The 13059-nt window shown below is 50.4% G+C and overlaps 1 protein-coding gene across 1 annotated transcript; it reads left to right on the forward strand.

Moving 5' to 3' along the window:
* The first annotated feature begins 1106 nt into the window (after window positions 1-1106).
* On the forward strand, window positions 1107-9211 carry cdk13 (cyclin dependent kinase 13). The gene is made up of 14 exons (XM_069696458.1): window positions 1107-2260; window positions 2705-3271; window positions 3390-3548; window positions 3642-3781; window positions 3993-4163; window positions 4251-4440; window positions 4588-4644; window positions 4763-4864; window positions 4974-5051; window positions 5497-5613; window positions 5737-5868; window positions 5992-6188; window positions 6778-7278; window positions 7828-9211. The coding sequence occupies exons 1-14, from the start codon at window positions 1110-1112 to the stop codon at window positions 8499-8501; spliced, it is 4236 nt and encodes a 1411-aa protein (XP_069552559.1). The 5' UTR covers window positions 1107-1109; the 3' UTR covers window positions 8502-9211.
* Window positions 9212-13059: the final 3848 nt, after the last annotated feature.

Consider the following 13059-nt stretch of genomic DNA (forward strand, 5'->3'; position numbering starts at 1 on the left):
TTCGTGGTGACGTAACCGCTGATCTGGATTTACGCATACGGGTACCATTGGTCCACAGCGACGCACAGGGCCTGTAAGTTTGAAAGCTTGTCCGGGCGGAAGGGGGTGGGTGGGGGCCCCAGAACTATAAAAGTTATAATATTTTGAATTTAATTCAAAGGATTTTTTTTTTTATTATTTTTTTGAGCCCGTTTTTTTTTTTTTTTTTTTTTTTTTTTTTAAAAAAAAAAAAAAAAGCAGACGTGTTTCGTTGAAGGTTTTTTTTTGTTGTTTTCTTCAGATTTGACGGAGTTCCCTTGAACTCCACGCGAGGAGAACAGAAAGCTAAAGGTGGCTAGCGCGGGGGCTAGCCCAGCCCAGCTCGCGTGCTCTTCATCCACTTCCTCGTTGCACATTTTTTGTTCCGGGGGGGGAGGCGAGGAGAAGTTTGTCAGGCGGAGTTTTTGAAAAAAATAAAAAAAATAAACCCCCCTGCGCTGTCCGGCGAATGGATTTACGAGCTCGGACGGGCCGCGGCGTATTTTAGAAGAGCCGGGTTTTAAATTTTAAATTTTGGAGCCGCTTTCTTTTTTTTTTTTTTTTTTTTTTTTTTTTTGGGGCCTGCGCTCCCGACGACGAGCTAGTGGAAAACTTAGCCGGCTAAAAAAAACAACAACAACAAAAAAAAAACAACAACCCCCTCTCCTCCTCCTCCTCCTTCTCCTCCTCCTCCTCCTCCTCATACCCCCCCCCCCCCCCCCACGACTAGCATCGGCTAACTAAACCCCGGGAGATGTCTGCCCCCGGATTACGATGGCTAAGTATCCAACCGGCTCCGTAACGAAGCACCGTGTTGTGAATTCGGCGGCGGAGGAACCCGCCGGTACCGACCGGCTCCGGTGGAGGAACTCGACCCGCTCGACGGCGCTAGCTTTGATCATGCTAACGTTAAGCTTGTGATTTTTTTTTTTTTTTTTTTTTTTTTAGCCCGCTAGCACAAATGTTTTGTTCCACAACACGACTTCGGTGAAACGACACGATATATCTTTTTTTTTTTTTAATTATTATTATTGTTGTTGTTTTATTCTCAACGCGGCCGTTTGCGTTTATCGGAGAAGGGAATATAAAAAATGCCGAATTCGGAGGTGCTTCGCGAGGGTCGGGGACGGAGCCCCTCCGCGCAGAGGACCGCCGGCAGGCAGGACCGGCGGACGAAAGCCGGGAGCGGCGCCGCTCAGCGGGAGAGACACCGCGAGAAGAGGCGGTCGTCGGCTTCCAGGAGGAAGAAACGCAGGCAGCCCAGGGAGAGGGAGCTGTGGCGCACCGGCGCGGCGGGAGACCCCGACGGCGGCGGCGGCGGCGACCGGAGGATCGCGTTTGACAAGGAGGTTGAACTTCGGACGCTGGTGGAGTACGACGACGTGAGCTCCCAGTCCGAGCGGTTCTCCGGGAGCCCGTCTCCCAAACTCCCGGACCCGCGCGCCGACGGTGTCCCGGCGGACCGGCTGAGCGACGCCGACTTCGGCGACCGCAACGGACCGGCGACCCCGGACGACAAAAGCCACCCGAGAGACCGGGAGACGGCGTGCCTCGCCAAGGACGGGCCGTCCGAGAGGAGCAAGCAGGAGCCGGGCAGGAGGAAGGAGCGCCAGAAAGAGGAGAGAGACGCCTCCAAAACCAGGAGTGGGGGTAGTAGCCTGAGTGGCTCTAAAAACCACAGAGACGCGACGAGGAGCAGTGACAGAAACGGCAAGAGGACGTCCACGTCCCAGTCCTCTCAGTCTGCCGATAAAAGGGATTCAAAAAGCCACAGAAGTAAAACGAGATCCGACAAAGAGCCCCCGTCTGCATACAGAGACGCTCCCCAGTCTTACAGAGACGACCGCGAAGACCTCAGGGCATACAGGAGAAGTCCTGGTTTTAAAGCAGAAAGTCCCTATGGGACGTCCTATTCGTATAACTACCAGTCTCCCGGCGGTTATAACCAGCCGATATCCAGAAGAAGTCCAACTTACGGAAGCAAAAGACTTTCTCCCACTTCCACGTACTACGGCCGCGACGGAGACGCGTACGGGTCGTACGGCCTGCCGAAGTCGCCCAGCTCGTACTCGAGCAACAAGAGGAAGCGATCCCCCGCGAGCCCGGCGAACTGGCGCAGGTCACCGAGTTACGGGCGACACAGTCCGTACGAACAAGGGGAGTTTGGATCAAGTCCTTACGGAAACCGCAGGAGGTCACGGAGTCCGTACAGGAAGTCCATGAGCCCGAGTCCAGATGTTAGGTGAGTTCTCGCAAGTAGGACGATTGACCTTCAGTTTGTTGGGTGTGCCCGACTGGTGTGGTGACTTTTAATCAGATAGCAAATGCTTCAGATGTCACGGATAAGGACTCTGCATTGTGCCGGAGTTTTTGCCTCTCATTTGAAATATTTGTCGACACGAACCGATGAAATTTACCAGAGAAAATGACGTTTTATGGCCAGCGGAGGATTAAATCTCCGCAGCAGCAGCAGCTGTAACCTTTGACAGTTTCAAATAACTGTGCAACCCAAACGAATACAAAAGTGATGACATTTAGATTTGTTGATTTTCGTCCTGTATCCGCTGGCACGCTCGTGACCAGTGACAATAACTGCATTTGTAATGCGGATGTGATACCTTCCTTCCTCGATGCGTTCTTTTCACGGCTCCATCCGACGAGACGGTGTTCTTGTTTTTCTTTCCAGGCGATCAGCTCGGTCACGCAGCAGAAGTCCGTATTCAACCACGAGGCATTCACGTTCTCGCAGCCGCCACCGCCACTCTCGTTCCCGCAGCCGCCCCTCGAGCCTGTCGCCGAGCACGCTCACCTTCAAGTCCAGCCTCGCTGCCGAGCTCAGTAAGCAGAAAAAGGCCAAAGCCGCGGAGGCGGCCGCGAAGGCCAAGAACTCCAGCAACACCTCTACCCCGACCAAGGGTTCCTTATCTGCTCATCAACCCAGCCCGAAACCAAATCACACATCCAGGAAGGGCCGCCCTCCCTCTCCGCCTCAACCGGAGAAGGGCCCCAGGACGCCCACTTCGAACCAGCCGCAGTCCCCCTCCGACCGGTCGTCCAAGAGGACCGCGGAGCACCAGGCCGGCAGGGACAGAGACGGGAAGGGGAAGGACGACTCCGTCCACCGGGACAAGAGGAAAGCGCCAGCGTCTGCGCCGGGCAAAGAGAAGGAGCGAGCCCCCGGCACGCTCATCTCCACTCTGCCAGCTCTCCCGTTGCCGCAAGCCATTCTTGAGCACATTGACAAAGGAGAAAGGTACGGGCGTGCTGACCTGGCATTTTTTTGCGCACATGTCATTCTTTGTACTTGATTGTTCAGATATGCTCACACTCTCTCTCTCTCTCTCTCTCTCTCTTTCCTACCATTTTGCCAGCTTGAAGGACAGCTTACTCTCAGGAAAGAAAAAGTCGGACAAAAAGGCTCGTCAACTTCTGACCGACTTGCCTCTGCCGCCCGAACTCCCTGGTGGCACATCTTCCCCTTGCAGCCCGCCCGACGACAAAAAGCCCCAAACACTTCGCAAAAGACCCAAGTATGTCATCGAGTGTTCAGTCCTAAAGCTGCAACCTTGTTTTCCATCTGTTGACTTGGCTTCCATTGAAATACTTTTTCTCGTCATTCCCAGAATTTGTGGCCCAAGATACGGTGAGATTAAAGAAACGGAGATAGACTGGGGAAAACGTTGCGTGGACAAGTTTGAGATCATCGGAATCACAGGGGAAGGTACCTACGGTCAAGTGTACAAAGCTAAAGACAAAGACACCGGTACGTTTTTTTTTTTTTTTCTCTCAAGACAAACCTTTATTCTTTTACTTTTCCTCAACAAAATGAACATGAATCCTGGGTACTTCAGAGGTGAAATAAAAGATGATTCTGATGTCTTGTAAGTTTCTGTCATGGATAAAAAGGTCCGTTTAGAGTTGGACCAGCTGGTGATGTCGTTTCTGAGTTTCAGCTCCTCCTTTTTGCCCCTCAGCTGAAATGGTGGCTTTGAAGAAGGTTCGACTGGACAACGAAAAGGAGGGCTTCCCAATCACAGCCATCAGAGAGATCAAAATCTTGCGACAACTCAACCACAAGAGCATCATAAACATGAAGGAGATTGTCACGGACAAGGAGGACGCTCTGGACTTCAAGAATGATAAAGGTACCGTATGTTTTCAGTTTGTTTTGTGGCATGTCGTCGGTGTCGACTCCCGTCTTTGCTGAGACTCCTCTTCCCTCCCCATCTCAGGTGCTTTCTATCTGGTGTTCGAGTACATGGACCACGACCTGATGGGTTTGCTCGAGTCGGGCCTGGTCCATTTCAACGAGAGCCACATCAAGTCTTTCATGCGACAGTTGCTCGAGGGTCTAGATTACTGCCACAAGAAGAACTTCCTGCACAGAGACATCAAGTGCTCCAACATTCTGCTCAACAACAAGTGAGACCGCAGCATTTTCTTTCGTCTCGCTGGACCAGAATTAAACGTCCTTTTAATGTTTTCGTACGTTGTGAGGGGTGTTTTTTTTATTTTATTTTTTTTCCCCCCTACTGGCAGTAATCAGTGTTTTTCTTCCTTCCTGATCAGAGGTCAAATAAAGCTCGCAGACTTTGGTCTCGCCCGGCTGTATAACTCCGAAGAGAGGTGGGCGTCCTTTTACCGTAGACATACACACACTTGTACATCTGGCTCTTTTACGAGATTCCCCTTTATCATTACTGCTACCACCGACTTAACCGATCTCGTCTTTTGGCGTTTCCAGCCGCCCGTACACCAACAAAGTGATCACGCTGTGGTACCGTCCCCCGGAGCTGCTCCTCGGGGAAGAGAGGTACACGCCGGCTATCGACGTGTGGAGCTGCGGGTAAGAGCGACGGGGCTCGAATTCACTTTTACGTTTAGGACCCGTCCACCGGTAAGTGGACGCTTACGGGTGCAACCGCCAACTGTTGTCTCCTTGTATCCCGCCACAGATGCATTCTGGGAGAACTGTTCACAAAGAAACCCATCTTTCAAGCTAACCAGGAGCTTGCCCAGTTAGAGCTCATCAGGTAAGTGGAGGCGAAATTCTTGAACTCTTTGACGGCGGATAAAAAAAGAAAAACGGAGATCGGGAGCTGTCGCAACGCGACCGCGATGCCGTGCAGCCACGCGGCCGGCTCCCGTTAACGGCCTCCGCTCGTTTCGGCACGACTCCCTTTTTGTTGGGGGAAACGGTTGGAAGGGTTGATTCGGTGCCGGAAACCTTTTTTAAAAGATTGTTCCGGTTAATATATTATTTATTCTCCCCCCCCCGTTGTAAGCTGTGACGTGGGAGACGCGCACACGCCACGGGCGTCATTTCACTCGCTCTTTCGCTCCCTTTCGATTTTAAGCCGACAAGAAAAAAACGAGATCTCGCGGCGAACAAATGCGACGGCGCCGTCTCTCGCGTCGCCTTCTGCGTCCCGCGCTTCGCCGCGTTCCGCTCGAAACTAACGGGTTTGTGTCTTCCAGCCGAATATGCGGCAGCCCCTGTCCCGCCGTCTGGCCGGACGTAATAAAGCTTCCCTTCTTCAACACCATGAAACCAAAGAAGCAGTACCGCAGACGGCTACGAGAGGAGTTCGCTTTGTAAGTTCACCACGTGTAATCGTAACGTTTCACGGGACTCGCGGCGCATTTGCACCCTTTTTTTTTGTTGTTTTGTTTTGTTTTGTTTTTAACCGCGACCTTGCGCTGGTGTTGTCGTTGCAGCATCCCTCCGTCTGCCCTGGACCTGTTCGACCACATGCTGAACTTGGACCCCAGCAAACGATGCACGGCCGAACAAGCGCTGGGCAGCGAGTTTCTCAAGGACGTGGATCCGGACAAGATGCCGCCGCCAGAGTACGTTCAGGTTCATCATATATATATATATATATATATATATGTATATATATATATATGTGTGTCACCAGATCCCTTAACGCCCCCCCCTCACCACGCTGACTATTTCCACCTCTCTCGTAGCCTCCCACTGTGGCAGGACTGTCACGAGCTGTGGAGCAAGAAGCGGCGGCGGCAGAAGCAGATGCCGGACGAGCTGGCGGCCCCGAAGGCGCCCCGCAAAGAGCTGGGCCTCGACGACAGCCGCAGCAACACGCCGCAGGGCCTCTCGGCCCCGGGAGGCGTCAAGGCCCCGAACGCCGCCGCCTCCGCGCTGCTCGGTGAGTCGGGACCCGACCGTCGGCGTGTCTGCCGCCTTTCAATCGTCGGCTCGTCGGTCGCCGGCGTCCAAAGCGCATAATAAACGAGCGACTCGGCGACAAATACGGATGTAAACGCTCGGATTTATTTCAGTAAATATCAGGATCATTATGCAAGAGGTTCGACGCGATCGGCTGTTTTGCAGAGTAATTGCTCCGAACACCCGTTTGACCCCGAATGTAACTTTCATTCACGTGTTCTTTTACGCACGCATCGCCGACACTCTGAACGAAGCTCATTCGATCTTATTCGATCGTCTTTCTTTGTCCAATACTGTTCAAGCATTCGGTATTCTTTGCACTGCGTCTGGCTTTACTGGCATTCATTTGAATCGGCAGAGTGATTATTGGCATTTTAAAAAGAAAAAGGCACAAAACCTGACGCATACGTTGTGATGTACACAGGATGTATTTTTTTTTTTTTCTCTGATCAAAATATTTGAAACTGGAGCTTCCGGTCTAATCTCGTATGAAGTTCAGAGCATGTCATTTCAGATATGCGTTCCTGAGATGTTCGTTAACCCCCCCCCCCCCTCTCGTCTTCTTACAGACCCAAAAGGTCCAAACTCCCAGTTCACCCAGGAGCAGCTGGCGGTCCTGCTCAACTTCTTCGGCCAGCCCAAGAGCGCGGTCAACACCGCCCAGTTCGTCCAGTCCATGAGCACGAAGGTCAACCAGGAGACATTGCAGCAGCTCTCCAAAGCTTTAGCGCCGACCGACCCGGCCGAGCCCCCGCCCGCGCCCGCCAAGCCCCCGCCGCCCGCCGCCCCGCCGGCGGGGGTACCGCGCACACCTCCGATGCCCAAGCCTCCCTCGCCGCCGTCGGGCAACCCGGAGGGCGAAGCCGCGGCCGCCACGCAGACGGCCATGACCATGCTGCTCGCTCAGCTCCTCAAGGCTCAGCAGGCTCAGAGGCCGGAGCCCGGCGACGGTGGAGAAGGTGCAGAGAGCGCCAACCCTGCTGGAGCTGCAGCAGCAGCAGCAGCAGCAGCACCACCGCTTCTACCTCCAGAGGTCAAACAGCCTCCTGAGCCCAGCCCCGTCTCTCCGGGTGGGTCTTCATCTGTTTTTCTTTAGACTTCCAGTTCAGCAAGAAGAAGGAAAAAAAAAAAAAAATCGTGTTTATTTATTTATTTTTTTAAGCCTTCTTCTTACTTGGTGGAATCGTTGATAAAGACGACGGATGAGGCGTAGTAGTACGTTTATTACCAAGTGAATGAGAGCAAGTTCACCCGGAAATGCACATGGCCGAAAAGATTAGGAATGAGTGTGAAAGGAGAGATTCTTGTGTTACTGCTGAACAAGAAACGGTCTTAAGTCAGCAGGAAATTGATAAACCAAATGAGAAATCCCCCCAAAAATGTATGACATTTTTTATTTTTATTTTGATAGCCTTATATTGATATTCAGTTTACTATAATGCTGCTCTGTGAATATCAGCAAATTTTCACGTGTCCAATTTTTGCTTGAATTTTGTAATTATTATTGAAACAGCTTTCCGATTTTGGATTTTCTATTGATTATGACGAGAGAATGTTTGATACCTCCGCATCTACATCGCAATACCGTGATTATTATTATTATTATTTTTATTTTCCAGTGTCAGAGGCAGGTGCGGTGTCCATCCTGCCCCCGGACCAGAGACCACCCGAGCCCCCAGAGCCACCTCCACACGCTGACCTGGACTACCGGCAGCCCCCGCCCGAGCCCAAGACGGGCCACGCTCCCCCTATTGCATCCGCAGGTGGAGGCGACGGAGGGAGACCCCCGGAGCCCGACTACCCACCTCTCCCCACCGCAGAAGGTTCCGGGTACGGCGGAGAGTACAGCCACCCGCCTCCTCCGCCTTTCACCCCCGCAGGCTTCGGGGACAGCTACATGGGTCACATGATGGGCGGAGGGCTGCCGCCTCACGCTCTGAGAGAGGTGTTCAGCGGGCCCGGAGCGGCCGCCGGCTCCTCGGCCCACCCGGACCCGTTCCCTCCGGGCGCCGGAGCCACCGGACCCGGCGGCATGATGTTCGCCGGCGACAAGGACCACCGGTTCGAGTACAATCACAGCCCCCTGCCCGTGGAGGCGCAGCCCAACCCCGGCGCTCTCCACCTGTACAACCACGCCATGGCTCGGAAAGACGGCGGACCGCCGCCGCCCATCCCGGCGCCGGGGCAAGCCTGGGGCTCCCCTTCCCAGGTCGGGGCTCCGCCGCTGCCCCTCGGCTTTGTCCCGCACGTGAACTCGACGGCAACAATCAGAGGACGAGGGCTGCCTTTCTGAAAGACTGGAAATGTGACAATGGACGAAAGGCTCGGGAGGATTCCCGTTGCGAACCAGAAGCCTCTCGGGCCACACCGATCTGGAGACGCACATTCAGTTAGTAATAACTTAATTCTGTGTCAGGCATTGTGTTCCTCCTCAGTCTGGAATGCGGAGGACGCTGCAGAAGGACAGTCGAAATAACACCGGAGGAGCTTTTTCTTGCTCATACCATTTTCATATTTTTTTGTAATCTATTCTGCTGTCTTTTAAATTAAACTTTTACCTTTTTTGAGTGTACATTTATCAGGCCAGGTACATTTTTAAAATCTCTACCTTCAGCCTTTCTGTAATTGCTCCAGGGCAGACTAGTATTAATGTTTTGCACTACTGACTGAAGTAGGCGGAAAACTATTTTAGCTACGAGAGCATTTTTGGATTGACAGATCAGGCGTCGGTCGGCACAGCGCAGATACTCGAGGACGAGGACTTCGGCGGCTTTAATGGGCGGCGAATCGTGGAGAGAAGACAGTTTTGTTTTTGTTTTTCCCACTTTGAATTCCACATGCCTTTTTTGCCAGTAGGTGTTGTAAAATCATGAACAAAAACAAACACGCATAACCCCGACTTAAAAAAAGGAAACTGTCTTTTTTTTTTTTTTTTTACTAAAATGATTTGTCCTCCCTCCCTCCTCCTTTGGCAAAATGTTTATTAAAGAAATGCCAACAGTGTTATGGTCTGTCCCAATTACTCCCTGTTGTTAAGGTTACGGTGACTTCACGGATGGCACCACTGGGTGGCAGTGTCGTGTCAAATGTCTCCACACACACACACACACAGTGAATGTGTATTCACTCTCTCTTTCTCTCTCGCTCGACTGCAGCGTGAGCTCCCCGACAACAAGATGAATACGTAACTTGCTTGTCGGTCTCACTCAAAACCAACAGACCCTAACCAAAGCGAGCGCGGTCTCATCGGCATTAAGCCTCGTCAGTCTGAGCGTGCTCGCCGTAAGACGACAAGCTCCTCGAGGAAGTCGGTATAAAAAGGAAGCTTGACATATTTCAGGAGTATTTGCAGCACGAAAACACTTATTTCCTTTTTTTTTTTTGTGAAGCGAGACGGACTCCTTATCGAGGCGGACGTGGTTGAGATAGCGGCGAGCGTCACGTTTCGGGCAACGTAATGCGCAACCTCAAACGAGATGAGGTGCGACTTGTCGGGAAGAAAGGAAATGTTCTGCGAGATGACAGCTCCCAGTGGATTCCCATCTTCACACACTAGACTCCTACTTTGAACTGCGAGGGAAAAACGGAGATCACAAACTCGTCCTCCTGAACGCCTCTGAATGCCAACTTCGATAAGAACTTTTTTTTTTTTGTGCCATTTTCACCTTTTGTCAAATAAGTTTTTTTTTTTTTTGCACTCCGATAAACCGTTTCCTCGCCGCCGAGTACAAATGAAAGGATTTGTTGTTGTTTTTTTCCTATGGAGCGTTGTAAAAGTTGGGAATCTAAATGCCTGCACTTTACTGCTCTTGCGGTCTTATTCTCGCAGGCACGTTTCCAGGAAGCCTGCGAGTGCCTGAGGGCTTTCCAAAGTCCTCAAGTGGACTTTCTGCGGACGTCCATAGAGTCCACTTGGAGAGCAGACTTAACCAGACTTTAAAAATGGGCCCGATTTGCAGTTTTGCCAGGCAGCAACCTCCAGGGATAAAAAAAAACCCCAACTAAAACATGAAATAACCCCTGACCCTTGACCCCCGACCCGTTGGTTTGTGAGCGACCATTCTGAAGCTTCATTATTTTTTGGCGGTGACCATATTTGAAAGAACTGCAAAGATGCGAGCCGAGTGCACCAAAGAAGCGTCGCGCCAACGACGGAGGCACCGTCCACCGAGCGATATCCCACGTGCAGACAAAGGAGGGGACGTATTCCGCACACATCCGCCTTTTGTTTTACCCATTTATATCCACATCTGAATTTGTCACACGTCAAATTTGCCGGTTGACGAGAAAGCGATTATCTCTGAGGGGCTCCAGAGCTAATTCAGGCCGCGGATGGCGGCTCGTCTGCGATTAATACGGCGTGGATGATGGATTGCTGAAAGTTTACGGCAGCTTCGGTGAGACTGGCGACGTCATAATTTTCTTTTCTTCTTTTTAAATTTTTTTGGGGGGGGGGGGGGAGTGATTGAAACAACAGTGAGTACATCATAAAGTGAAGATGGGGGAGAGGAAAGGTAAACCGTTGCTGTTAAATCAAAAAAAAAATCTCGGGTCATTTGGATCAATTAGACGTAAATCCTGATTTTTAAAAATCACTTTTTGCATGAATTAAAAAAAAAAAAAAAAAAAAAAAAAAAAAAAAGCAAACGTGACCAGAAAGCCTCCAATTTAAATCTATCTAATTCATTAAAATATTCCACGGGCTCATTAACTTAAGCTTTCGTTCGGTTGCTTATTTGCACTTCAGCGAATGTTCCTCATAAAAATCATGGAAGCGTGCGGGGAAAACCGCGGTTCGAGCATCCGGCAGCACCCGAGGCGGGCCGGGCGGGCCTGACACCAGCCGCACCTCATGGAGGAGCTGTAAACAGGTGAGCTCAATTATCACGTCAGCGTCTTCGAAACCTGACGATGGATACATATTAAGTAAAAAAACACAACACTCAATCTCTATTAAATCGCTTTTAAGTTTACGTGAAATCTTCATGGAAATCTGCTCACTCCACTTTCCTTTCTTGTATAAGAAAATTGATTGACGTGCGTAAATGCGAAGCCGAACACCTGCAGCAATACGAAGCGGAAGAGAAGCCATTATTTTGGCCTCGGAGACCCTAATGCAATATTTCGCATCCATTTCTGCACTTTGATTAGATTTGTTTCTTCTTCTTCTTTCTTTTTTTTTTTTTTTTTTTAATGTTTCAGTGCTATTTGTGTTTCAGCAGCCTTTTCTTGGCATTTTGGGTTCCTTTCATTTCAAAGGGGGTTTTGGTTGAGTTTGGTTTTAAATGTTCGCCTCGCGGCTGATCCGTTTCCACGATTAGAAATGTTTGATATGTTTTCTGTCATTTCAGACGCATTACCACAAACGTCAGCGGAACCTCAAACTGGTGTCTTCTAGATGATTCGGTGCTCTTATGCAAGTGGCATATCACATGGACGATGCCTACCTCGTACAACCCCACTTCAAAAAAAAAAAAAAAAAAAGAAAAAAAAGCAAACTATCCCTTTTAATATTTAATAAACTCGCAAAAAAAAAAGTCTCCTCGCAGAAACCCTTTGTTCTGGTTCTCCCCATCATTGTCACTTACGTTCACATTTCTACTACTACGCTTGAAAAAAGGCCTTCACTTGTTTAAATTCATTCGCTTAACCACGTGGCTGACCTTTAACCCCCTGAGAACTGAGGATCAGCGAAACGCCGCACGCGCTCAACTCTGCACACATGCAGCGTGGCAGGTCTTTGCAGTGTGTTGCACCGTCGTGTCCGGTCTGAGACACAGTGTGGTGCTAAAGGGCTAAAAAGGAAGCTGAAAATTCAGGAGCCTCCTCCGGGGGGTCCGTCGACAGGATTTCAGAAACCTCCCTCCAACCGAATCCCATAAATATGGACACGTTCCCAACAGCGGTGACGTCTGACGCGTCAAGCTGACGGCGGGAATTCATCCTCGCTCAAATGGCTCAAAAAGCATCGGGTGGCTGACTTTCCAATGCCGGCGGAGGGATGAAACCGTCACCTTAACTTCCTCAGCTGCTGGCTCGTGTTGAAAATGGAACGCGGCCAGTTTTATTATGGTCCACGAGCTGATCGTATTTGGCTAATAGACTGGAGCTTGTCAACTCGTTGCGGTTCCAAGGAGGCTCGAGGACAGGAGGAGGCGCTGTCCGTGCTGACTGGAGACATCCGAAAGCGGGGAGGAGAACAATTAGGACTTTAAGGATGATTTATAGAAGAATTAATGTGCTGACTTTGAATTAACCTTTGAGATTTTGCGGTAACTGAACCATAATGCGACCCAGAGTGCATCACGGTGCCCCGGGGCCACGCTGCTCCTTGAAGATGTGAGTCAGCTGAACTAACGGCTGTTTAATGGCCGCGGGTCAAAAAAAAACCTTGTTTTCTTCTTTTTTTTTTTTGATCCGTGTGTGTATTTAAAGAGAGCGAGGCAGAAAAAGAGAGGCGATTCAAGCATCTGACGTTTTTAGATAATGTTTAGTTTCGCTTTTTTTTTTTTTTTTATTGGTTTATTTTTATTTCTTGGTAATTTTCCCTCTTAGGGCCGCGTTCAAAGAAGTTTTTTTTTTTAAATTTTTTTTATTATGAAATGTAAAAAGCAGCAGCGGTGGCAACAGCGGTGGCGCGATCTTCCGCACGGGCTCACGGCCAAAACTTTTCACGGCGTCGCCCGATCGCGCTGTTACTTCAGGATAGAATACCGACCACGGGCAGGACTACATTACCGGGTGTTAATCTCTTCTAATGAGGGATCTATTTTGAAAGACACCGCTGCGTTGCAGAATATTAAGTGCGCGTTATCTCTCTCCGAACGAGGAGGCCTCCGGGCCGATCAATC

The sequence above is a fragment of the Brachyistius frenatus genome, unplaced genomic scaffold (genome assembly GCF_029030835.1).
Source record: "Brachyistius frenatus isolate BFR_SWC_R1_liver_20210118 unplaced genomic scaffold, ASM2903083v1 Contig_21, whole genome shotgun sequence".
NCBI classification, from domain to species: domain Eukaryota; kingdom Metazoa; phylum Chordata; class Actinopteri; family Embiotocidae; genus Brachyistius; species Brachyistius frenatus.